Raw genomic sequence first — 21874 nt, 5'->3', positions numbered from 1 at the left:
TGTATGTTGGAGAGGGGGCAAGGGCAAAGAAGGAAAAGACAAGCTGTTTGGAGGCTACTGACAAGCTGGGGCAAAGATGGCACAGGCAGGCTGTTTGGGGGTACGGTGGCACTGATAAGCTGCTTGAGGCAAATGTTATATTCACAAGCTGTTTGGGAGCAAAGGTGGCCCTCACAACCTGTATGGGGAAAAGGTGATAACTGTAGGACATGTTGCCACAATGGTTTATGAGTAGAAAGCAGGTGGTGAGGATAGTAATAATGTACCAGAAGATTATGTGGAATATTAAGTTACAACAGAAGAGAAATATTATAAATCCAGAAATGGAGAAACTGTAAAATAAGTGCAAAGAACAGCACCGCCCGGCAACTGTCCTTTGGCTGACATGTCTGTCTACTGAAGACATGTCTGTCTATGAATAAAGAACATACTGAGACAGAGATAAACACACCACTAACATGTAATGGTGATATGAGGTTATTCTACAAGGTGTATTAAAATGCTCTATTTTCAAAGGAAGAGAAATGTTAGAACAAGAGGACTTAATCTAAAACTAAAAAAATCTAATGTCAGAGGCTTAGATCTAATGTAAGAAATGTTATACTTTACAGAGAGGTCATGGGTGTAGGAACCGGGGGGGACGGGGGGATAGATCCCCCCCAGTAACTCATGGGGGACGGGGGGACCGTTAATGAAGAAATCCCCCCCAGGGCCATAGGAACCCCCCCAATAGAAACGACACAGGAGGAGAGAGAGGGGTGCCGAGCGGTCGTTTTCAGCAACCGCTCGGCGTCCTTCTGTCTCCTCTGCTCCCTGTCGCCGCCGCCGCCACCCCCGCCTCAACTCTGCCCCGACTGCAGTGGTGGGAGCGTGTGGCGTCTGTCTCGGTGCCGGCGCTCAGCAGTGAAGCCGCGCGCATCGTGGCAGAGCAGGACTGCACGGTAAGTAACCTACAAAGGGGGGTAGGGAGAGGGTAGCTAGCGAGAAGGGGGGGTAGGAAGAGGGTAGCTAGCGAGAAGGGGGGGCAGGAAGAGGGTAGCTAGTGAGAAGGGGGGGCAGGGAGAGGGTAGCTAGTGAGAAGGGGGCCAGGGAGAGGGTAGCTAGTGAGAAGGGGGGGTAGGGAGAGGGTAGCTAGTGAGAAGGGGGGTAGGGAGAGGGTAGATAGTGTGAGAAGGGGGGTAGGGAGGGGGTAGATAGTGTGAGAAGGGTGTAGGGAGGGGGGTAGATAGCGTGAGAAGGGGGGTAGCTAGTGTGAGAAGGGGGTGAAGTGGGGATAAAAGTAACAAAAGGGGGTAGTAAGTATATTGAAATAAAGAGTTAGAATGAATGAATTAATATGTGGATGAATTGTGTGAATGAGTAGGAGAATGAATTAATGTGTGGATGAATTGCTTTAATTATTTGTGAGCTGGGCTGTTTGGGGACAAAGTTGGCTCACACTGGGCTCTTTGGGGACAAAGTTGGCTCACGCTGGGCTGTTTGGGGACAAAGTTGTCTCACTCTGGACTGTAATTTGTTTGTGTAATCTGAGCGCTGGTCAGGTTATATGTGGGGAATGTGGATACCAGGGCTGGCCTTTGGGATGTGCAACCTGTGATCTATGCCTGTAATTTAGGGGGTTTCTATCCTTAATGCTGACTTTTTATGTGAATTCCAGTTGATTTATACCTGCAAAGCTGGGTTTATGTGTTGTTCTCTTGATCCATATCTGCTACGCTATGTTTCCATACATTATTTATACCTGCATATATAGGGTTTGTATGTCTTATTCAGTTAATCTATACATGCATGTGGGGATCTGATGGGGGAAAATGCTGTTCCCCCCAGGTTTTTAGGGGTTATTACGCCCATGAGAGAGGCTGGTAGATAAGTGGAACAGCCTCTTAGCAGAGGTGGTATGGGTTAATAGGGGTAAATTAAACATGCATGGTACAAGTACTGATTAAGGCCCGAACCTTTATATTAGGAAAAATGTGCATACTAGAGGGCCGAATGGTTCATCTTGCTGTCTAATTCTGTGATTCTCTCTGCTCATCAACTTATAGGATAGACATATGGTTATCCTGAATCTAAGATGAGAACAAGGACTGGTAAGGGTTGAGTCCTTACATCAAGTAAACAGGGCTACATGGTTCTTATCTGCCATTAAATTTTATGTTTGTATGTTTCATATTATTCGCTCATTTCTCTGATTTACAATCTCTCTTTAGCCATTTTCATGACTTAACCAAATATTGAAGGTCCTGTGATGCAAGACATCTCCCCCACCATTCTCACTCCCACACTTATGACCCGAGGGACTGTGAGAAGGTCCACATTGATTTTTGGGCACACAATGTCTCCATTCATAAAGTATTTTACTGTCCAGTGTTTTCTTAGCTCACCACTGATACACCTCCTGTATGAGACAGCAAACTTCCTAAAATAGCCACAAGACTCTTAGCGGGACATCTTACTCAGTACTGTGGTATTTCAGCTTCACAAAAATTTCCCCAATTTTAACCATTTTCTTAACATATCACCATTTAGCACATGTAACTAATAACATTCATTAATTTCTAGTGAATTTGGGAATGCAGGGGCTCAAAAAGCACCAGTTTTGGGACAGTACACCTGATAAAGCCACACTTGTCTTTCAAATAAATGACATACTGTATAGTTCCTTTGTGCCCAGGGCCACCTCTCTTGCTATCAGAACCTTTTTTTGCCATCAAATGTCCAGGAAATTCATTGCTGGAAAGCCCTTCCACCACGTTTGACCTGACCAATGGTCACACTGGACAAATGACCTGTACTTAGACTATAAGCTCTATGAGACAGGGACCTCCTAATGTATTCATTCTTAATGAACCCCGAATATCTTTGACTACTGTACTTCTTATATGACTTCTGATACTACTATATACATCTATACAACTCCCCTACTCAAACTTTAAGTTTTTGCATGAGCTAAAGCTTTTCTCTTCACTTATAATACATTTACATATTTTCTCTGTTGGCCCAATTAAACTTTGACTAAAGACTCCAGAAAGAAAGGTAGGAAGAATGTAAAGAGCAGAGGAGGATGTGTGGGGCAGATGGAAGTGAGAAAGATGGGCAGACTGTAAAGAGAATCAATAAAGTAAGAAGTCTGAGTGAGCAGAGCAGAGAGAATTATGGGGAGACTAGGCAGAATGGGGAGAGGGGGAGAGAGTTGGCAGGCAAGTGCAGAGAGAAAGAAGAGCAGAGAGAACGTACAAAAAAGTCAGGATGAAAAAACATAACGTGTTGTTGCCTTGTTTGCAGTACCTGCAAATACAAGAAATGTTGTATAAGTTAATTAGCAGCATCCAAGCTGACTGGACAATGTTGTTGCAATTGTCCTAAAATATATTTGTTGGGAGAATGGCTAGACTTTTGATCTGATAAACCAGAAATAAAACTAGAGTCAGTGAAGTGTAACATTCTTGGATGTATAAATAATTTTAGACTCATTACTGTCGCAATGCCCACTGTCCTCCCTGGACCAACTGCTGCCTTTTGTAAAAGCTATAATTGGCACAGACTTTGAGAAAGATGTGAGTTTCATGGGCAGATTGGGATCCCAGCATTGGAATTTTTGGTAATGCAACACCTTTTTCCTCCGCCCCTCCATTTGTAAGCCTCAGTCCATTTATACAGAGTGTAGTTCCCCTCTTCACTAGACATTTTCCATTATCTTTCCCTGTCAGCTCCCCATCAACTCAATTTACCTGATTTTCTAACCTCTCTTGACTTTTTTCTCCTGTAGTCTTTCTTTTTTTGAGAGCACTGGAATGAGATTACATTTTATTATCATTTTTATTAATCTCTAATATTGCAACATGTTAGTAAAGCCTACAGAGCAGGGCTGGGCTAGTGATGATGATGCAGCCCTGGCACTTTAAAGTTCCTCATGACTTAAGTATGGCCGACAGCTGGATATGTATGGCCACATGTGTTTTTATGCTCATCTAGTGTGCAACCCGGCAAATTCAGCCTGTGGCCACACACTACCACACATGATCTGTCACTAGAGCTGCAGATTGGGTGATTATTGGGCACTGTTGGGCATTCGCCCAGAGTGCCAGTCTGGGTCTGTTATAGGGTATCATTATTAAGTGCAATACATTCACAGTTTTTGCACATATGGTAATTTAATAATCTTTATTATGCTTGGGTAATTTCGACAGAGTTTGGCCTGTCCTCAGACTTCACTTAAAATATGTCAGTCTAGTGTCCACAAGGTCATCCAAAGCAGAAACACTCACATAGTACACATCCATTATACTTCTTTATATTCTGCAGTTGTTTGCTTAGTTCCTGCCAGTTGTGCCACCTGCCGGGAAAGTCCTGGGATTCACAGCTGGATGGAAAAACACAGTACAGATGATGTGTAGACTGAACGGACATTATGCTCCTGACCATTCTCCATGACTCAGAATGAGTTACATGACCCATATAGTGCATGTGGGAAATGTAACCACGGCTTATAAGTATGCATCCCATACTACCACAAGAACATGAGAAAATGCTGAGTGTTGCAAAAATGTTATCACATAAGAGGGCAAATGTTTCTTATCTGTCAACGATTTCTTTGTAGGAATATTTGTTGAACCCTGAAGCCATTTTTGCAGAGCCGCTCTTGTGAAATCTGTTCTCTTGTTTATCCAACATCTCCATTCAGCACTCTAAGCAAGACAAACAGAGTATCTGTCTCCATGTGTGGTATAGCTCTGATTAGTCTTTGTATTGTGTCACCCATGTGCTGTGTAATCTCCAAGCCTATGGGGTACTCAGGACATATATGTGAGATGAAAGAAGGAAGAAAAGGATATTATAAGATAAAATAATCAGTGTTGCATGAGGAGGGGTGAAAGGGCCCTCTGCGGGGATAAAAGTGGGTGATTTGAAGCTTTGGAAGAATTGTTTGTTTATTGATTTTATGAGTGGCCACAAGTAAAGTTGAATGTCTGTCACGAGCTGAGAACACAGGTTGATAAGGAGCCCAGGTGCAGGGGATACGAGGGGCTCTGTCTGTACCCCACGATGCATTATGGTCTGGGGTTGTTACAGACAGGCGCAGGATTAAACCACAGACAACAGATCTGGATTAAGAGTTGTATTGACTGCAATGGTACATCAATAAATACAAAGAAAGTCACTCAACTTGGCAGGAAGCCCACTTGCGGGGCACACGGCAGATAAGCCCACTTGCGGGGCACACGGCAGATAAGCCCACTTGCGGGGCACACGGCAGATAAGCCCACTTGCGGGGCACACGGCAGGTACTGGAACAAGGCAGGTACTGGAACAAGGCAGGTACTGGAACAAGGCAGGTACTGGAACAAGGCAGGTACCAAACATGTAGTCCTCAAACATTAATGTCAAGGCCCAGACTGCAGGGCTGGGCAGGTTTATCAAGGCTGACTTGATCAGGTAAGCCACTGCAGCTGGACCTGATAATTAGTCAGAGTGGTCTGAGTGGCAAGGGCGGCCACTAGTGGTCGGTAAATGAAAAAACAAACAACAAAGTTTGAACAAGTCCAGCTAGCGCATGGTGAAACGTGACATACCCCCACTGCAAGGGGCAGCCTCCGGATGCTTACGGAACCACGGAACGGTGGTCTCACCGTTTGCGGTGAGACTTCTTTTTCTTCTTCTTCTTCTCCTCCTCTCTAGCACGTAGTGCTTTCTCATATGCTTCCAGATCTACACGACATATTACATTGCCGTTGGATGTCACTACACGATCTGATGGCAGAGGTTCTGTTGTGCCGAGTTGGGCTGGATAGACAGATGCGAAAGTCCCGGTATGTGCTTGTCGTGTCCTACTTCTACTCCTGTGAGTGGTAGGAGTGGTGCTTCTGGCTGCACAAACAGCCGGGGGGTTGATCTCCATGGATGTGTCCATGACCTCTGCATCAGATGACGCACTGTCCATATAGGGCCACTCGGGGGTGTCAGACAAGGTCTGGAGGTCTTCTGACATTGTGATGGAGGGCGTAGGAGTCACAGGTGCCGAGGACTGGTTAACCCCTGCATCACCTGTCTGTGGATGTGACAGGGTATGCTCCTGCTTTGTGACGTTGCTGGCGTCATGTGCAGGTTCTGGGGCATGGGGTTTCTCCAGGTGGGTTGCAGATGTCTTGACTGGTCTGTGCGGACAATATGTAATCCTGTGGCCAGTCCCTCCGCAATAAAAGCATAAGTCGTCCTCTTGTCTCCTTTGTATTTCTTTTTTGGTGAGCGGCTCTCGCTTAAAGCTCTTAGCAGCCTTCTTTCTTGGTGTCTGGGTCTTGGTTTTTGTGTCCACGCAATCGGCTTCCACCACAGTCCTTACCGACTTGCATAGGTGGAGTACACATTCTGCCAACAATTCCAGCACTGCAGGTATCCCCGCGAACTCCTTGTGTGGGCCTTGACATTCTGTCACGAGCTGAGAACACAGGTTGATAAGGAGCCCAGGTGCAGGGGATACGAGGGGCTCTGTCTGTACCCCACGATGCATTATGGTCTGGGGTTGTTACAGACAGGCGCAGGATTAAACCACAGACAACAGATCTGGATTAAGAGTTGTATTGACTGCAATGGTACATCAATAAATACAAAGAAAGTCACTCAACTTGGCAGGAAGCCCACTTGCGGGGCACACGGCAGATAAGCCCACTTGCGGGGCACACGGCAGATAAGCCCACTTGCGGGGCACACGGCAGATAAGCCCACTTGCGGGGCACACGGCAGATAAGCCCACTTGCGGGGCACACGGCAGGTACTGGAACAAGGCAGGTACTGGAACAAGGCAGGTACTGGAACAAGGCAGGTACTGGAACAAGGCAGGTACTGGAACAAGGCAGGTACTGGAACAAGGCAGGTACTGGAACAAGGCAGGTACTGGAACAAGGCAGGTACTGGAACAAGGCAGGAACCAAACATTAATGTCAAGGCCCAGACTGCAGGGCTGGGCAGGTTTATCAAGGCTGACTTGATCAGGTAAGCCACTGCAGCTGGACCTGATAATTAGTCAGAGTGGTCTGAGTGGCAAGGGCGGCCACTAGTGGTCGGTAAATGAAAAAACAAACAACAAAGTTTGAACAAGTCCAGCTAGCGCATGGTGAAACGTGACAATGTCTCTGTCAAACCTGAAAGGCTTCCTGTAATCACAGAGTTTAGTTTTGCCTTAAGGAGAAAACATATCTGAAAAATATATTAGGTATCGACATTTTAGTAATTGACTTAAAGCACAATAGCTACTTTGCAATTTTCAAAAGCAAGTTAAAATAAACAAGATACAGCTTATCATATGAAAGAAGTCAATACCTACATGCAACTGTAATGGAAATGAATAGCATAGACATCCTTACATAAACTAAAAACTTCCAAGAAATGGATATAAGTCATATATAAATCATTTTTTTAAACCTAAGTTGTGATGTGTTTTCTAAATAAGATATGCTAGTTTTATACCATGGAAATACTTTCACACACTTTTTTAAGGAGTGGAGATAACTCATTTTTTTGGATTTTAATACTCTTACACTATACACTTACATCCATACATTCTCCCTCTAAAACACACGTACAGGGCCCTCCTCACCTGTTGTCTCTGTAAGTCAAACTGTTATGTTACATACTACTTGTTATGTCCTGTCTACCCATTGTACAGCGCTACGGAATTTGATGGCGCTATATAAACAATAACCTCTGTGAGAGCTTCTGCACTACTACCGTGGGGTCGCAAAACATTGATTTATTTGACCCTGCTGAAGACAACCAAAGAATCATCACCCATGCCATGTTGGTGTTAGTGAATACAGTCACAATTGTTTTTACTTTTGGCATGTGGATGAATTCAAAAGAACTTGCTAATTAAATCCAGAATAAATATCAGCCATTAGATTGTTCTATCAAATACATGTTTGCATACTATATATGTGGAACATACGTTACTGGCCCTGCTTGAACTGGAAGAGTTAAATTCTTTAGCTGAAGCAATGGAATAAAAGGCAGAGCATCTGTTTGTCATTACTGGAAACAGTTAAAAAAAAGAAAGTAGAGGAGCTGACGGGGTGAATGCCGAGGCTGAGTAATTCATACCAGCTGTACCTCACCCCTCCCCAGCTCTTTATTATATTTAAATTCTGATGGGAATGAGGGTCAAACAAGGGGGATATGTTCACCCTTTTGTGAAATAAAGAAAAATATATGTCATGGAAAACGATAATTGTGATAACCTTATTCGAGATGCATTTCCCTACATGAATAGTTATAAAATCATTCTGAAAATTGTATGTGTTTTGCCCATTGCCATTTTGTTACATTTGTTCGGGGAAACTGCTGCCATCACTGTTTTATCATAGCTAATATATTCAAACTTTTATAGTTTGTACTTTTGTTTGTCAATTATGGCAATTAGTTTGGAAATATCTAATGTTAAAGAGTATTAAATGAAACAGCTGTTTCTTAATGTGGATCAAACAGTATTATTTCATCAAGTAACTGCTCTCTCTGGCTTTTTCTCCCTTCTCTCCCCAAACCCTTACAAAGGCTACCTGAAGAAATCAACAACAATCATCAACTAAACAATAGACAAATTATAGCTTAATAGGGATTTAATGTAGCTGTTCCCATTGGTCCTAATATGTGGGTCCTTGCTGGACCTGGGATAGTCTGGTGCCAGCCCCTTAGATCCTGGAGAATACATTTCTTTGCATTAGTAGAAATAATTAGGTGGTCACGCCTCATTACCTGTGAGGTATTGTGATGGAGGTCCCTGCCTAGGCTTGACCCAGTGTGGTGCCCCTAGCAGCTACCACGGTGTCCTCTTATGCTGCGGATCTTCTTTGGGTAGAGTGTGGGGGAATTACACTATATCCAAGCACTGAACCTTAGTTTACACTGAAAAGATTCTACAGATGCCTGCACACACCGTCTAGTATAAAAATAATAGTTTCAAGGGAGATCTTTCAACTCCTTAACCAGACTACTGCAAGTCTGGTTAAGGAGTTGAAAGATCCAATGTAGGTTAATGATCCAATGGGGTAATTGTTCAGGGACTTCTGCCCTTATGGATCTGTCAGCCTTTGGGAGAATAAGCCAGTGCTCATTGCAACTTCACCATAACTGTGAACTCTCAAGGATTAAACTGGGTGTTGGGGGTTTTGTATCAATTTTAAGGTTTCAGACTAAATGGCCAGGGTATTGAGGTTGCACAATCTGTAGCTAAATGTTTCATTATGATTTTACAAATCTCTGAACATTTACATTGGTGGTTTTCTTATCATATTACAGTTGAAATCCCTCCTTAAAAAATGGGAACACTATAGAGAAACGCTACAATTATACATAGTAATGTATAGTGGAGACCCCCATCCACCAAATATGATGTATAATTTACAGACCATCAGGAAATGGTGTTTCCAGGAGACTGATTAAGATTTCTCTTGCTGTTTTTTCCCTTCCTAGGAAATATCTCCTGAATCCCTTGTAAAACTAAAAGAATTTTTGTAAATGATGTCAAGTGTATTAAGCATAGTCAATTGCATTGTAAACATCCCCACCAGTCAATTAACACTACCAAATACTACCCTTATTATTAACATTAATGATGCTTAAAGCAAAGGCTAGGGAGGATTGATAGGTTTAAAAAAAGTATAGGCGCAAAGTACCTTTAAAGGGAGGAGAAATGCTAAGGAAATGCAAAATGACCAGCGATACCCTTGTAGGCCCCAGGGGTGTCTCTTGTAAGTAAAGGGTACCCCTGATGATGTTGTGTGGACATCACTGGGGTTCCTTTAAAAAGTTCCAGGATTTTTTGGTAGAGAACAAAATTCATGGTTCCATCAATAATGACAAATCACCCAGGTCCTGAAGCAATAAAGCAGTCCCAGACCATCATACTACCACCACCGTGTGTGACTGTTGGTATGATGTCCTTAAACTTTTGACTCAGCAGTCCCCAAAGTATTATCCCAAATGTCTTGGGGGTCATCAAGGTGTTTATTGGCAAATGTGAAATGAGCCTTTGTGCTCTTTTTGGTCAGCAGTGGTTTTGGCCTTGCAACTATTTTTGCACAGTCTCTTTAAATACAGAGAAGTCGCGAACACTGACCTTAACTGAGACAAGTAAAGCCTGCAGTCCTTTACATGTTAGTCTTGGTTCTTTCGTAACCTCCTGGATGAGTTGTTAATACCCTCTTGGATGATTTTTTGGGCTGGCCACTCTTGGGAAGGCTCACCACTGTTCCAACTTATCTCTGTTTGTAAATAATGGCTCTCAAGTGGTTGGCTGGTGTCCTAAAAATGGTTTTGTAACCCTTTCAAGACTGATAGGTGTCAGTGACTTTGTTTCTCATTTGTTCTTGCATGTCTTTAGATCAAAGTATCATATGCAGCTTTATGAGACCTTATAGCCTACTTTACTTTGCAAAACATGTTCAATTTAATTCAACGAGGCTGGCAATAATCATACCTGGGTGTGTGTGTAGTAAGACAAATTACTTTTTCACATAGGCCCCGGTAGGGTTGGATAGCTTTTTTCCTTCTAAACGTGAAATCATCACTTAAAAACTACATTTTACTCAGGTTATCTTTGTCTTATATGTGTGACATATATACAAAAATAAATTGGGAAGCGGCAAATACTGTATCTGCTTGATTATAAGACGACCCTGATTATAAGATGACCCCCCAAATTTGGAATATTAATTTGGGAAAAAGAAATAGCCTGAATATATGACTTCCCTATAGGAAAAAAGTGTTACTACTAAATATTAATTCATGTGAACAATTTTTTCATATTTAATAAAAACTATGATTGAGAAACATGCATTTTTTTTCTTTTATTTCCTTTTACTTGCCAACCTGCCCCCAGTTATGCCTTATACACCCTTATATGCCACTCTGCCCCCTAAAAATGTCTTATCGTCCCCTGGATATGCCTTATACCGCCTATATGCCACTCTGCCTCCCTGATATTCCTTTTAACCCCCTATATGCCACTCTGCCTCCCTAACATTCCTTTTAACCCCCTATATGCCACTCTGCCCCCGACTTACCAGTGCTTCCCTAGACTTCTCCTCGTGCTTCAGATTCCTTGGTGTGTAGTGGTGGCAGCCGGTCTGCATGATGTGCTCAGACAACCTGACCTGCTGCTGCCGGCACTTTCGCCGGGGCTTCTTTGAATGAGCACCGGAAGTGACACTGGCGCTCTGTCATAGAAGCCTCGGCTGCCGGAGAGGAGGTTCCGGCGGGAATTCTGTGGGGATCTGGATCTTACTCTTGCAGTCAGACCTCTATTTGAGGTCTGATTAGAAGACGACCTCAAATATAAGACGATGGTTATTTTTCAGAGCATTTGCACTGAAAAAACCTTGTCTCATCATCAAGCAAATACGGTACTTTTTCACAGCACTGTAATTGTAGAAAACACTAAGTAACCCTACTAAACAGGTGGCTCTACTCAAAGAACAAATATTACAAAATTATGACATTATGTAATTCATAATTTACCTTACTGGCAGTTAGTGACAGATGATCACAGGATGAGAGTAAATTGAGAATGAAACTAGAGGAGTAGGAAGTATTTTGACTCATACAGTACAGAAAGAACTTGCAGAATATGTTTAAGTGTTGGTAAATTTTGTTGTAACATTGCCCTCTCCACTGACCAGCTCTATGGTATTGCAAGTTTCCAGTTTCCGTTGGCTAGTGTACACTAGAAGGCTGCGTATGCATGTTTTACACTTTTTGATATTGTCATATCTGACAATACTGACACACTACTTGTGAGTTTTTTTACTATTACTACCTAAAATACAAACAAAACAGTGATATTTACAAAACTTACCTTTGGAATACTACCCATACATTTCCTGCCAACTACAGACCAATTGCCCAACGTCTTTGTCTTGGGTGCTTTCTAAGAAACTGGAACGGGAACAAGAATTTTGAAGAAAAAGTTCTCAGATGTTGTCGAGATTCTTGGGACAAGTGGACCTACTTACTGAGATTTGAGTTGTCAGCCAAATTGCAAATGTCATGTAAATTAATTTCCTTAACGGACAAATTAAATCTTTTTGAAAAGTAGCCATAAAGACTTTAATGAAACAGTAACATTTAATGAAACTAGTGTAAAGCTCTCGCACCACTAGTCATTTTATCCTGGTTATCTTCCTTTACACATCGCTTAATACACAGGGCAAAGGCTGGCAACATTCAATAGGGGTGGAGGCAAATGTATGCTACTTCATCAGCAGGCTCTATTAGTCTAAGCACACTAGTGGATACATGTAGAATTGAAAAAATAACATTTGCAGAGAATAGTCTTTCCCCAGCAGACCAGTGGAGTGGGGCAACTGCTCCAGTACACAGAGGGCACCAAAACCGGTAACTGTAATCCGTGTCAAACATAGCCAGAAGTCAGCAACAGGGATTCAGGTGAGGTCAGATGATGCGACAGTGCTTTGTCATACAGACTGCTGGGTTGCAGGAGGAACATAAATGACTGAGCCCCGGGGATTATGTCAGAGATTTAAATAGTTAATTTACTGGTGTAATGAGACAATAAGCTGCAGGTGCGGAAGCCTAATAACCCCAAGTCTGAAGTTGTGCCTCAACCAGCCAAATAGTCCAGAGGAGGGGATTCTGCATTTTCGAAATGAACACCAGGAAATTTTAAGGGGCCACTGCATTAAATTGCTGTGTTCACAGTGCCATGTGTACTAAGCCCTGATGCAAGCTGAAGATCATCACGTTGATCAACTAGGTTTTGGGAAGACACATTGTTATTCTTCTACTGAAACTCTTAGTAGCCTGTTTTTAAGAAGAACCAGGTTGTCAACCAGACATAACCCTTACGATTCAGTTAGCTCTGCTGCGCTAGTCCACAGCTGCCACCTTGTGGTATAATTATGAGTTGCACATCAGTCCCTATTCATCCAAGGCCATTTAATTTACTCTTACAATATTAGTAAAGTATAAAATATTAGTTAAATTGTTATAATTATGTAGCTTATCACTTAAACCAGCATATGTATGTTCACTATTCTGGTATGCAAAACAGCAATTTAAAATATTTTCATAATACATCTAATTCTTAAATACAGAAAATATGCATATAGAAATGAAAATGAACCACAACTTTATTGCACTATGAATATTAATTATGTACAGACATAAAAATAATTTTATTACGTTTGGTGCAGTTTCTTCAATCTTGGTATGCAAACATGATTCTACTCTTCCAAGTATAATACAGACAGATGCTACAGGACCAGTTGCTTAGCAACTTGGTATTTCTTTAGCATTGACTCTTGTGCGTCATTGAAAGACCCCTTGGGAGAAGGACAGCAAAAGGAAGCATATTAGAGGTTGAAAAAGGAGAGGGAGACTATTTCAAGTTTCTTTTTTAATAGGTATAGATTGCTACCATAAATGCATCTATGTAAAATACATATAGTACATATATACATCTACAGCTATTAGCCAGTACGTATCAGAAAAGAAACAGGCTGCAAGTATTAGCAACCAAAATGTATATAGAATTCTAAAATCAAAGCATAAGAATAAATAAAATTGTCAAAATGCGGAACAGAAACACTCCAATTTACCGCTGTAAAATATAAACAATTGTGTACCACAAAATCATAAATCACTATGGGTGCCTCATACAGACTGCCTCCTATCCTGTCAGAGAAATCTGTGCACGTGGTTATGTGCACAGCATTCTGTGACGTGGTGCAGATGGTTCTGGTTATGCATGCAGTCCACCTGTCAGCTAGGTTTTTAGGTTATGCTGTTAGCACCTTAAACGTAGACAAACATTTTACTTAAATTATTTGCTAGCCAATTGGCTAACACGGTGGATAGGTGAAAAATTACCTCCAAGTGACACTTTGTCATTTGTCACTTTAAAGAGATACAAATGAAGTAGTTTATCACATACATGACAACTACTAACATGTTATTGATAACATTTGACTCTTGAATTACAAACAAAATGTTAACATAAAATGTAAACAAGCAGTCTGTAGGAATTTATGTACATTTTCCATTATTGTCGACTGGGAGTTTTCTTGAAAGAATCTGTTTCCACACAGTTCTCTTCATTCCGGTGTAGTTTGTTTTAATATAATGGCATTAATGTTATCTTTTCAGCTGCCTATTAAAACATACTCCTATATTGTGTGGTGCAAACAAAGAGCATTATATGAAATCTGTATAGAATCATATAAGCATGCCTGGGAACTTTTGGGCTTCCTCTATCTGAAGCTTACCTTTGTGGGACCCAGCCAGGACTACCTGCCAACTTCAGTGGGCAGCCTCACTGACATTGCAGACCCCCCCAACCATAAGGGGGAAAATGAGCGAGTAGTGGGACGTGTCACAACCAAGAGGATTCGGTGTCAACCAGTAAAACCCGGAGAGTTCCCAGGTATGCATATAAGTCAGGCAGCTAATCTTTTTTGGAGGAATGGCACAAAAGTATTAAGTGTGAATATGTCATCACTCATGCAAAGAATCACAGAGTTTAATAAGTTTATGTGGGTGGACATGCCTTCTTTTTTTCCCCCTTGGACCTTTATAAAACAATTTTTATATCTAAATATTTCATAAGTGAAGGATGAAGGTGAGGACATAGGAATGTGATGGAGCTCTAAATATTTCCTATCCTCCTCTCACTACTTGCACCCCTCCACAACATTATATACAGGAGTCATTATTTAACAAGATTCTACCATAGCAATTTTCCTTTATAGAATAACCGTTTCAGATAAATACATATATTGACAACCTGCATTAGTTGCACGTACATGCATTTTCATAATCCAGATTACTTCATATTGGAAAACAGGCACTTAATATGGACCCTACATAAAAAGTTAAAAACGCTATTGAAAATTTGGGGACACAACTCATTTAACTCAACAGGATATTCATTTCGGACCCACTTATTCATTTTGACAAGCAGTAAATAAAACAGGGAAAGTGATTCCATTATGAGAGAAGTATTAACCTATTAATTAGTTCTAAAAAATAAATCATAAACCGATTTGATTAGCTGCAAATTTGTTGACAGGAGAGGTGTGGTTTCAAACAGTTCATTATGATGGACCAACAAAGACGGGTTTTTCCAGCAAGAAGAAGCAAGTACATATATTGGAGTCATCATTTTAAATCATTTTGTACCCACCACTCTTTTGCCTACTCTACCTTTAGTGAATAGAGCCAAAAGTTTCAGAATCAAAATATACCTTTAACCCATTTCAACAAAATGTTCCATAAACATAGCTCATATCCAGTTGTTGGATAAACCTTAATATCCACCCACATCACAGAGGAGATCTGGTGTAGAGCACCATCTCAAGGTAAAGTTAAAATGATTGATTATTCAGACCCTACAATAATGCTATACATTTCAGAATGATATCAATTGAATTCTAGATGTAGAACATTGTTATGATGATGTTATGATGAGGCTCCTCAGATGGAAAAGAAAATCTCTACCAGAACTCAAAAACTCATAGCGTACAAAGATCAAACAGACTCACGCCTTAAACATTGCACCCTTATTACGACTGTTTTTATGCCAAACTTTTTTTTTTAGTACACCCAGTAAACCCTTTACTACACTAAATAGTTAATACTTGCATAACAAAGCGATGCTGATTAGATAAATCATATGTTTTAAATATCACTGTTTCTGGATATGTAATTAGCTCATTACAATTTCATAGTCAGAATGGAAATAAAGGTTGGCCAAAACAGTTTGTTACCAAGGATCCTGTACATGGCATGTTCTTTGGTTAAAATACACCATACTTAAGGATTGTTTTCATGTAAGGAAGCCTGCCAGGACAATGGAAGATGTGAATGAGTGGGAATTGTTTATTTCATACTGGAGTAATTACTTTCCGTCGATCTCATGGTTTGTGGGTTAAGTTTCCATTGATCTCATGGATGGGTAAAATCCAGGACTGATCTCATAGGCCCACATCAGAAGTTCTACTTTCTCCATAAAAGAAGTCAGTTTAACTTGACATGTGTTTTTCTCAGGTGATCTGTGCCAGTTATGAGTAAGAAGGACTGGTTTTATATTTGTGGATACTCCATTACTCACATTCATATTAAAGACAGATTTACGGAAGATATTTGTCTGAAGAGAGATGCAGCTTCTGAGAATATTGTTTGCACAGTCTCAATCTTTGCGTTTGGAGTCCTGTTCTATCTTTGTCTTTGGGTACTTTTTGTGTGCAATGTTGAAGAAGTCCTCCACAGCATCTAGACATATCAGTCGATCCTATTTGAGATCAAAGTTTGAACAGAGCATAAATGGTTTATAAAAATTACCTTCTATAAATATGTATAGAATATACAATGTAAACTAGATATTAAAGAGTAACTTACCATTATGTAAAGGTATCGCTCTGGCAGGTCCCATCCAACTGGGAATATGTACGTATCATCTGTCAGCCGTAGTAGTAGCTCCATTGCTCTTTTCATGTTCTTTGGGTTACTAATGGTGCTTTGCTTTGTAACTGACAACAGGGATTCTGCTTCCTTTTGAAACCCTTCAGGGCAATAAAACACATGGGTTATGCTTTGAGACTGTGTGCTAGGGCTCAGTCAAGTGTCAAAGTGCGCAGGCACTGAAATGCTTGCTTGTGAGCTTTCATTTGAACCCAGCTGTTCCCCATCATGCTGCTGCCTGTTAGGTAAGCTAATATGTTAGTGCAAACAGTGTTTTGGCTGTATAGTACACACTATTTGCAACATCCTCACACCTGTTTGGTAGGCTTCATTTTATACATTTGTATTATTTGAGCCTGGGACTAACTTAGTACACCAACATTTTTCTTCTCCCTGTTTGCACATAGGTGAGATTGTTGGCTCCTCATTTATCCAGTAGCAGCTTGCTGTCCAGAGGTATATTTGGAGGAGGCTTACTTGCCCCTCCTCAACACATTAATAAGGTTTTGGTAGCACTATAAACTGCTTTGTGTGCCCACTATGTAGGCGGTGAGAGTAGGATCTCACCCTATTGAGAGTGTGCCTTCATGTGGCGGGTGAGATTAATTATACTTTGGCCACTTCATATAACTAAAACCTCTCATTTGTATTATGTTTATATATTTGTTGCCAACTTTATTAGGGTGAGAAGCGCAGACAGTTTTTTTTTTGTTTTGTTTTTTATATTTTAGTCGAAAGGGAGGCTTGGCAATTCAGGAGAGTTTTTCATAGAAATATTATGCAAGACAGAACATATGAAAGATGTTTCCTTATCATTATGAGAAGTTTTCAATATTTAGCACCTACTTACCCATGTCTTCTAAGATCTTCTTCCATCTTGACTTCACCTCTCGTCTTGCTTGCCTCAGTGTGTAAATCTCGTAGTTAAGTTTTTGCCATTCCTGTTTGGTGGAAAAAAAACAAACCTCACCTTTTATTACATTGCACATGAATGAGATGGGGTGTCAAGGATACGGTGATCAAATGATGAAAGTAAAGCCTCATTTTTACTTAGAAATACAGGATATAAGCGGGTTTATACCCAGCGGCATATTCTGAAGCCGCAGTTCCAGAGGGTGGCAGCCCAATAAGTAGCTTTGGGATGCTTTTGGGCATTTGGTCTTTCTAGTGAGCCACAGCTCATAGCACGCCGGTTGGAGGGGGTCAGATCACCCTTGAAACCAACACAGACCACTGCCATACTGTAATATTGCAGGGCTATGCACAAATAAGACATGGACTACTAAGTTAATAAGTGATGCACAAATCAAATATAATGTATATCATAAATATGTGATGGAGTGAAGTGCAGCTAATAATTACTAACAATTGTGGAGATTTTTGTGATTAACCAAATATATAAAAGTGATTGTGCACCCAAAAGGAGAGAAAATGAAAAAAAAATGAAGATACTCTGAAAACCTTAAAATGCACCTAAAACCTTTTTTCTTACAAAGATGACCATGCACCCATGCAATTCTGAGTCAAACTGATCTGTCTCTGCCTTAATTGCTTTGCAGACCACACTCCCTTAGTACAGAAGAAGAAAAAAAGGTGCAGTGCACTAAAACAGAAAATATTTGAAAGTATATGAACATACGACCGCAATGACTTGTGTACATTAGGGTGCATCACTAAAAGATTGCACATTTAACTGTAACTATGCACAGGTGCTGATGTTTCAAACGTTAGGATTTGTTGTATGCCTCATCAAAAAAAGAAAACTTTGGTACATTTTGAACAAGGTTTTGTTACATTTAGGCACCCAAACCCTTATCTAGAATTTACTGGGATCAATACTGCAATAGCACCAAACAACTCCTAAAAGCGGGGATTAACAATAAATTCCTTGAACTGCTATTTCACTCTTCATTACCAAGAACAAAAGCCAAGCTTCGTGTATAAACACCCTGTACTGCTGCCCAGCAATGTGAGAGGAATTATCATTATTAGAGTTCTCAAGAGCTGCCCCTGTCCTCTGTAATGCCCTCCCCCGGCCTATTCATCTATCCCCCTGCCTTCATTCCTCTAAAAAATCCCTCAAGATCCACTTCTTTAAGGACTCTTACAACATTGTGCATTAACGCCCTCCCATATTCCTTAAACTCACCTTTCCTAGTCCCTCTCCTGCAATACTTGTACTAGCGTGGCTGGTCTATCCCCAACAACGGCACTTTTACCTATTGTGTAATACACCCTAAATCCCTCTAGATTGTAAACTGGTTTGAGCAGGGCTCTCTTCTCTTGTTTCTGCAAGTCAAATTGCTACATTATATGTCCTGTCAACCCTTGTACAGAGCTACAGAATTTGATGGCTTATATAAAACAATAAATATCATAGCACGAGTGTAGGTATAAAAAACACATACAGAAAAAGATTGTGTTTGGATAGTAAAACACTTTTGTCTTAAGAGTTAAAATACCGTGCTCAACATGCTAATAATCTTGCAGCATGCGCTAAACCATTTTCAGATAGAGTTCAGCATTCACTACAACATGGCACCCTTTGGGCTGCTTGATTTGGGGAAAGCTCATTGGCAAGCTATACTTTAATGTCTTGAGTATCTCACAGATGTGAATAATGGTATGCATGTATATAACATGTCCCTACAGTTTAATTATAGAAAAGGTGACATCAAGCAATCTTACAGCTTTCCTGAACCTACCTCAGAGTCCTTCTCCAGCTGACTCCTGGTCTGGATCCATGTGTGCAGCATCCTATCATCCACTGCTTCTGTGTGGGACAAGTCATGTGGGGAGCTCCACAGATTTCTCTCATCATCACGGACCACAGAATAGTTCTGGATATGGTTGTTATTGCTGAACAAAAGCAACAAAACATTGTCAAATAAGTTAATTTAGTAGTGGTTAATAAAGTAAGGGAATTTAAACTCAGTGGGATAGACACAATGATATCCTTAACATAGCAAAAGACAAATGACCAAAAAAGTTGTCTGGTTCTTAAAGCAGGAAAAATGGTCAGACTAGATTGGCCAATTGATTATCTGCCATTGATTCTATGAATAATTAAACACAAACATACATATCAACTGCCTAATAGTACGGTATTTAAAAATCTGGCCAGTCTTCTGTAACATAGAAACAACACCACATTGTTATGAAACATTGTAGATTAGTAGTATGCAAAAGTGCAAATTGCAGTCCTGTTGGTATAGTAAAATACACAAACCTTCCTAGTCATTTAAATCATATATCCTGTATCCCGAGCCAACCTCAACAGCAAGACTTCTTTCATGGTTTAGAACCCTTACATCCTACTTTGTTAGGGAGCTTTTAGTCATGATTATCTGTGTTTAGACTAAGTAGCTATTTTATGGTCAAAGGCATTCCTTTTTCCCCCACATATATTTAGCCAACTAGTTTACCATTTTAACCACCTACACTGGATTCAACATTTAGAAGGTGTCCAAAAGCGTTTTTATGTATAGGTTGTAATGTTTTACTCAGAAATACAACGGTATTTAACATGATTAACACATTCATAAAACAGGTGGTACTTACCTTACTAAAGGCTGCTTCTCATTTTTAGGGTAATCCAGGCAACCCAGTCTCACGCAGCACAAAGCACATAGCCAGTCCTTTAAACCCATAGATTCTAGCACAGAATAAAATATGTTCAGTGAAAAAAGACACAAACACCAACTGCACTGGTTACAGCCAGGAGGCAGAGGAACAAAGTATCTAGAAAACCCAAGCTTCACATTATTCTGCTCCATGTGCCTGGATTATACATTCCCCTGCAACATAAGGCCTCCTGAGCCCAGGCATAGCACATGAGTTTGTGCAAACAGCTTGGAAACTGTTCAGAAGCACAATTAAACTAACAATAGCTGCATACACCAACAACACTCAGCACTAAAATGCTAATCACTTAATTAGATTTAGAACCATATAAGACTAACAATAACAATAAGATCCATATCAATGCAAAAAGAAAGCAAAACATGTAGAGTATGAGGCTGCTTTAAGATCTTTACTGTCCTGCACTGTGGATATTTCAAATGCATCTGCGGTTAAATAGGTTATCTGGTCACATTATTTCAGATCCTATAGAGTTCCATACTTTGATTAGTGTATGAGATATTTAACACTTTAAGGGTTAAATAGGTGAACATTGTGCATCTCCTACTTCAATGAATTAAATACCTTAATGTGCTAAGATATCTGCTTACCTAATGCATTTTTTCAGTGCAGTAAGTAGGAGCTTAGCTATAGAAAACATCCATATACTATTATTTAAACATGCCACAAAATAGTTTCCTTCATAGCCCAGATTCCTAGTCTGTGGTTTTAACAAGATATCTGAAAAGCTGGTGTAGTATTTCAGCTAGAGGCACATTAATAGCAACCAACTAAAAATGGAGAAGCCCGAAAGCTATCTTTAACTTTACATATTCAAAGAAATGCAAAGCAGGTGGGTAGTGGCAGTGTTTATACACATCTCAGTAAATATATTGTGGTCATGAGAACCTTTTACCCTTTCAAAAGAAAAGGTGGGGTCTCTGCTCCTTGAAAATCTTTTTGTTATCTTGTATTGCTGGTTTGGTTGACCTTCCGGGTTCTGTAACTTGACAAGACCTATTGCATTAAATGCATTTTAAATGGTATTTATAAAGAGAACGTCCAGCTTGTATACATAGGAATATAGTGCTTTATGTGTATATGGTGGCTGCAAACCTGACACTTAAGGGCACAACAATTACGGTACTGCGTTTTGTGAAACAAAATGAGCCACAGTTTATGGCATGAATTTGCACCTTTTGATTCACAGACTTTATATTTAAAATACATGTTTTCGACAAGTATAAAGTAAATGATAGCAAAACACCTTTTTATACTTTTCAATTAATTAGCCACTTTGAATCAGATGCAGCAAGAGACTGTCTGTCTCATCAATACAACACATATAATAAATTCTGTATCTTGCGCAGGGTTTCCGAACAAAAAAACCCTTACTAAAATTGTCAATTTGAACTAGAGTAATTGATTCTCCAGCCCATTCTTCTCAAGTGTACTTTCATTATATGCCTTCTGCTTTCTAGCTTAAAAAAACAGTCCTGGAAGACAAAGACCACAAAACAGCCACACAGTTTTCAGAAAAATATTTGAAATGACCCACTTTAAATTCATTGCTAGCCTCTGAATTGCCAGGAACATCTGGTTGTTCTAATAAAGTTGTATATTTCTGCCTTCTATGAGTGTAGCCATTGCCGTATATATGGGCAGCTATTCCATTTCCAGTTGAATGCAGTCTTGTTTTTCCAAAACAAAAGGTACTAGGTAAGGCTAGGTTTCCACTTGTTTTTTTTTTAGCTAAAAACGCCCATAAAAACACCAATAGCGCCAC

General features: G+C 40.4%; 1 protein-coding gene across 1 annotated transcript; it reads right to left on the bottom strand.

Annotated features, from left to right (window-relative positions):
- Nucleotides 1-16195: 16195 nt before the first annotated feature.
- Nucleotides 16196-20117, bottom strand: LOC149282399 (melanoregulin-like). The gene is made up of 5 exons (XM_089498274.1): nt 20029-20117; nt 19173-19326; nt 17318-17408; nt 16405-16568; nt 16196-16297 (listed from the first exon to the last, which is right to left on the bottom strand). Exons 1-5 carry the CDS (start codon nt 20115-20117, stop codon nt 16196-16198), a joined length of 600 nt encoding a protein of 199 aa, XP_089354400.1.
- Between the last annotated feature and the right edge of the window lie 1757 nt (nt 20118-21874).

The sequence above is a fragment of the Sceloporus occidentalis genome, unplaced genomic scaffold (genome assembly GCF_023333645.1).
Source record: "Sceloporus occidentalis isolate IW3139 unplaced genomic scaffold, rSceOcc1.0.p SCAF_117, whole genome shotgun sequence".
NCBI classification, from domain to species: domain Eukaryota; kingdom Metazoa; phylum Chordata; class Lepidosauria; order Squamata; family Phrynosomatidae; genus Sceloporus; species Sceloporus occidentalis.
This window is presented reverse-complemented; position numbering and strand designations above follow the sequence as displayed.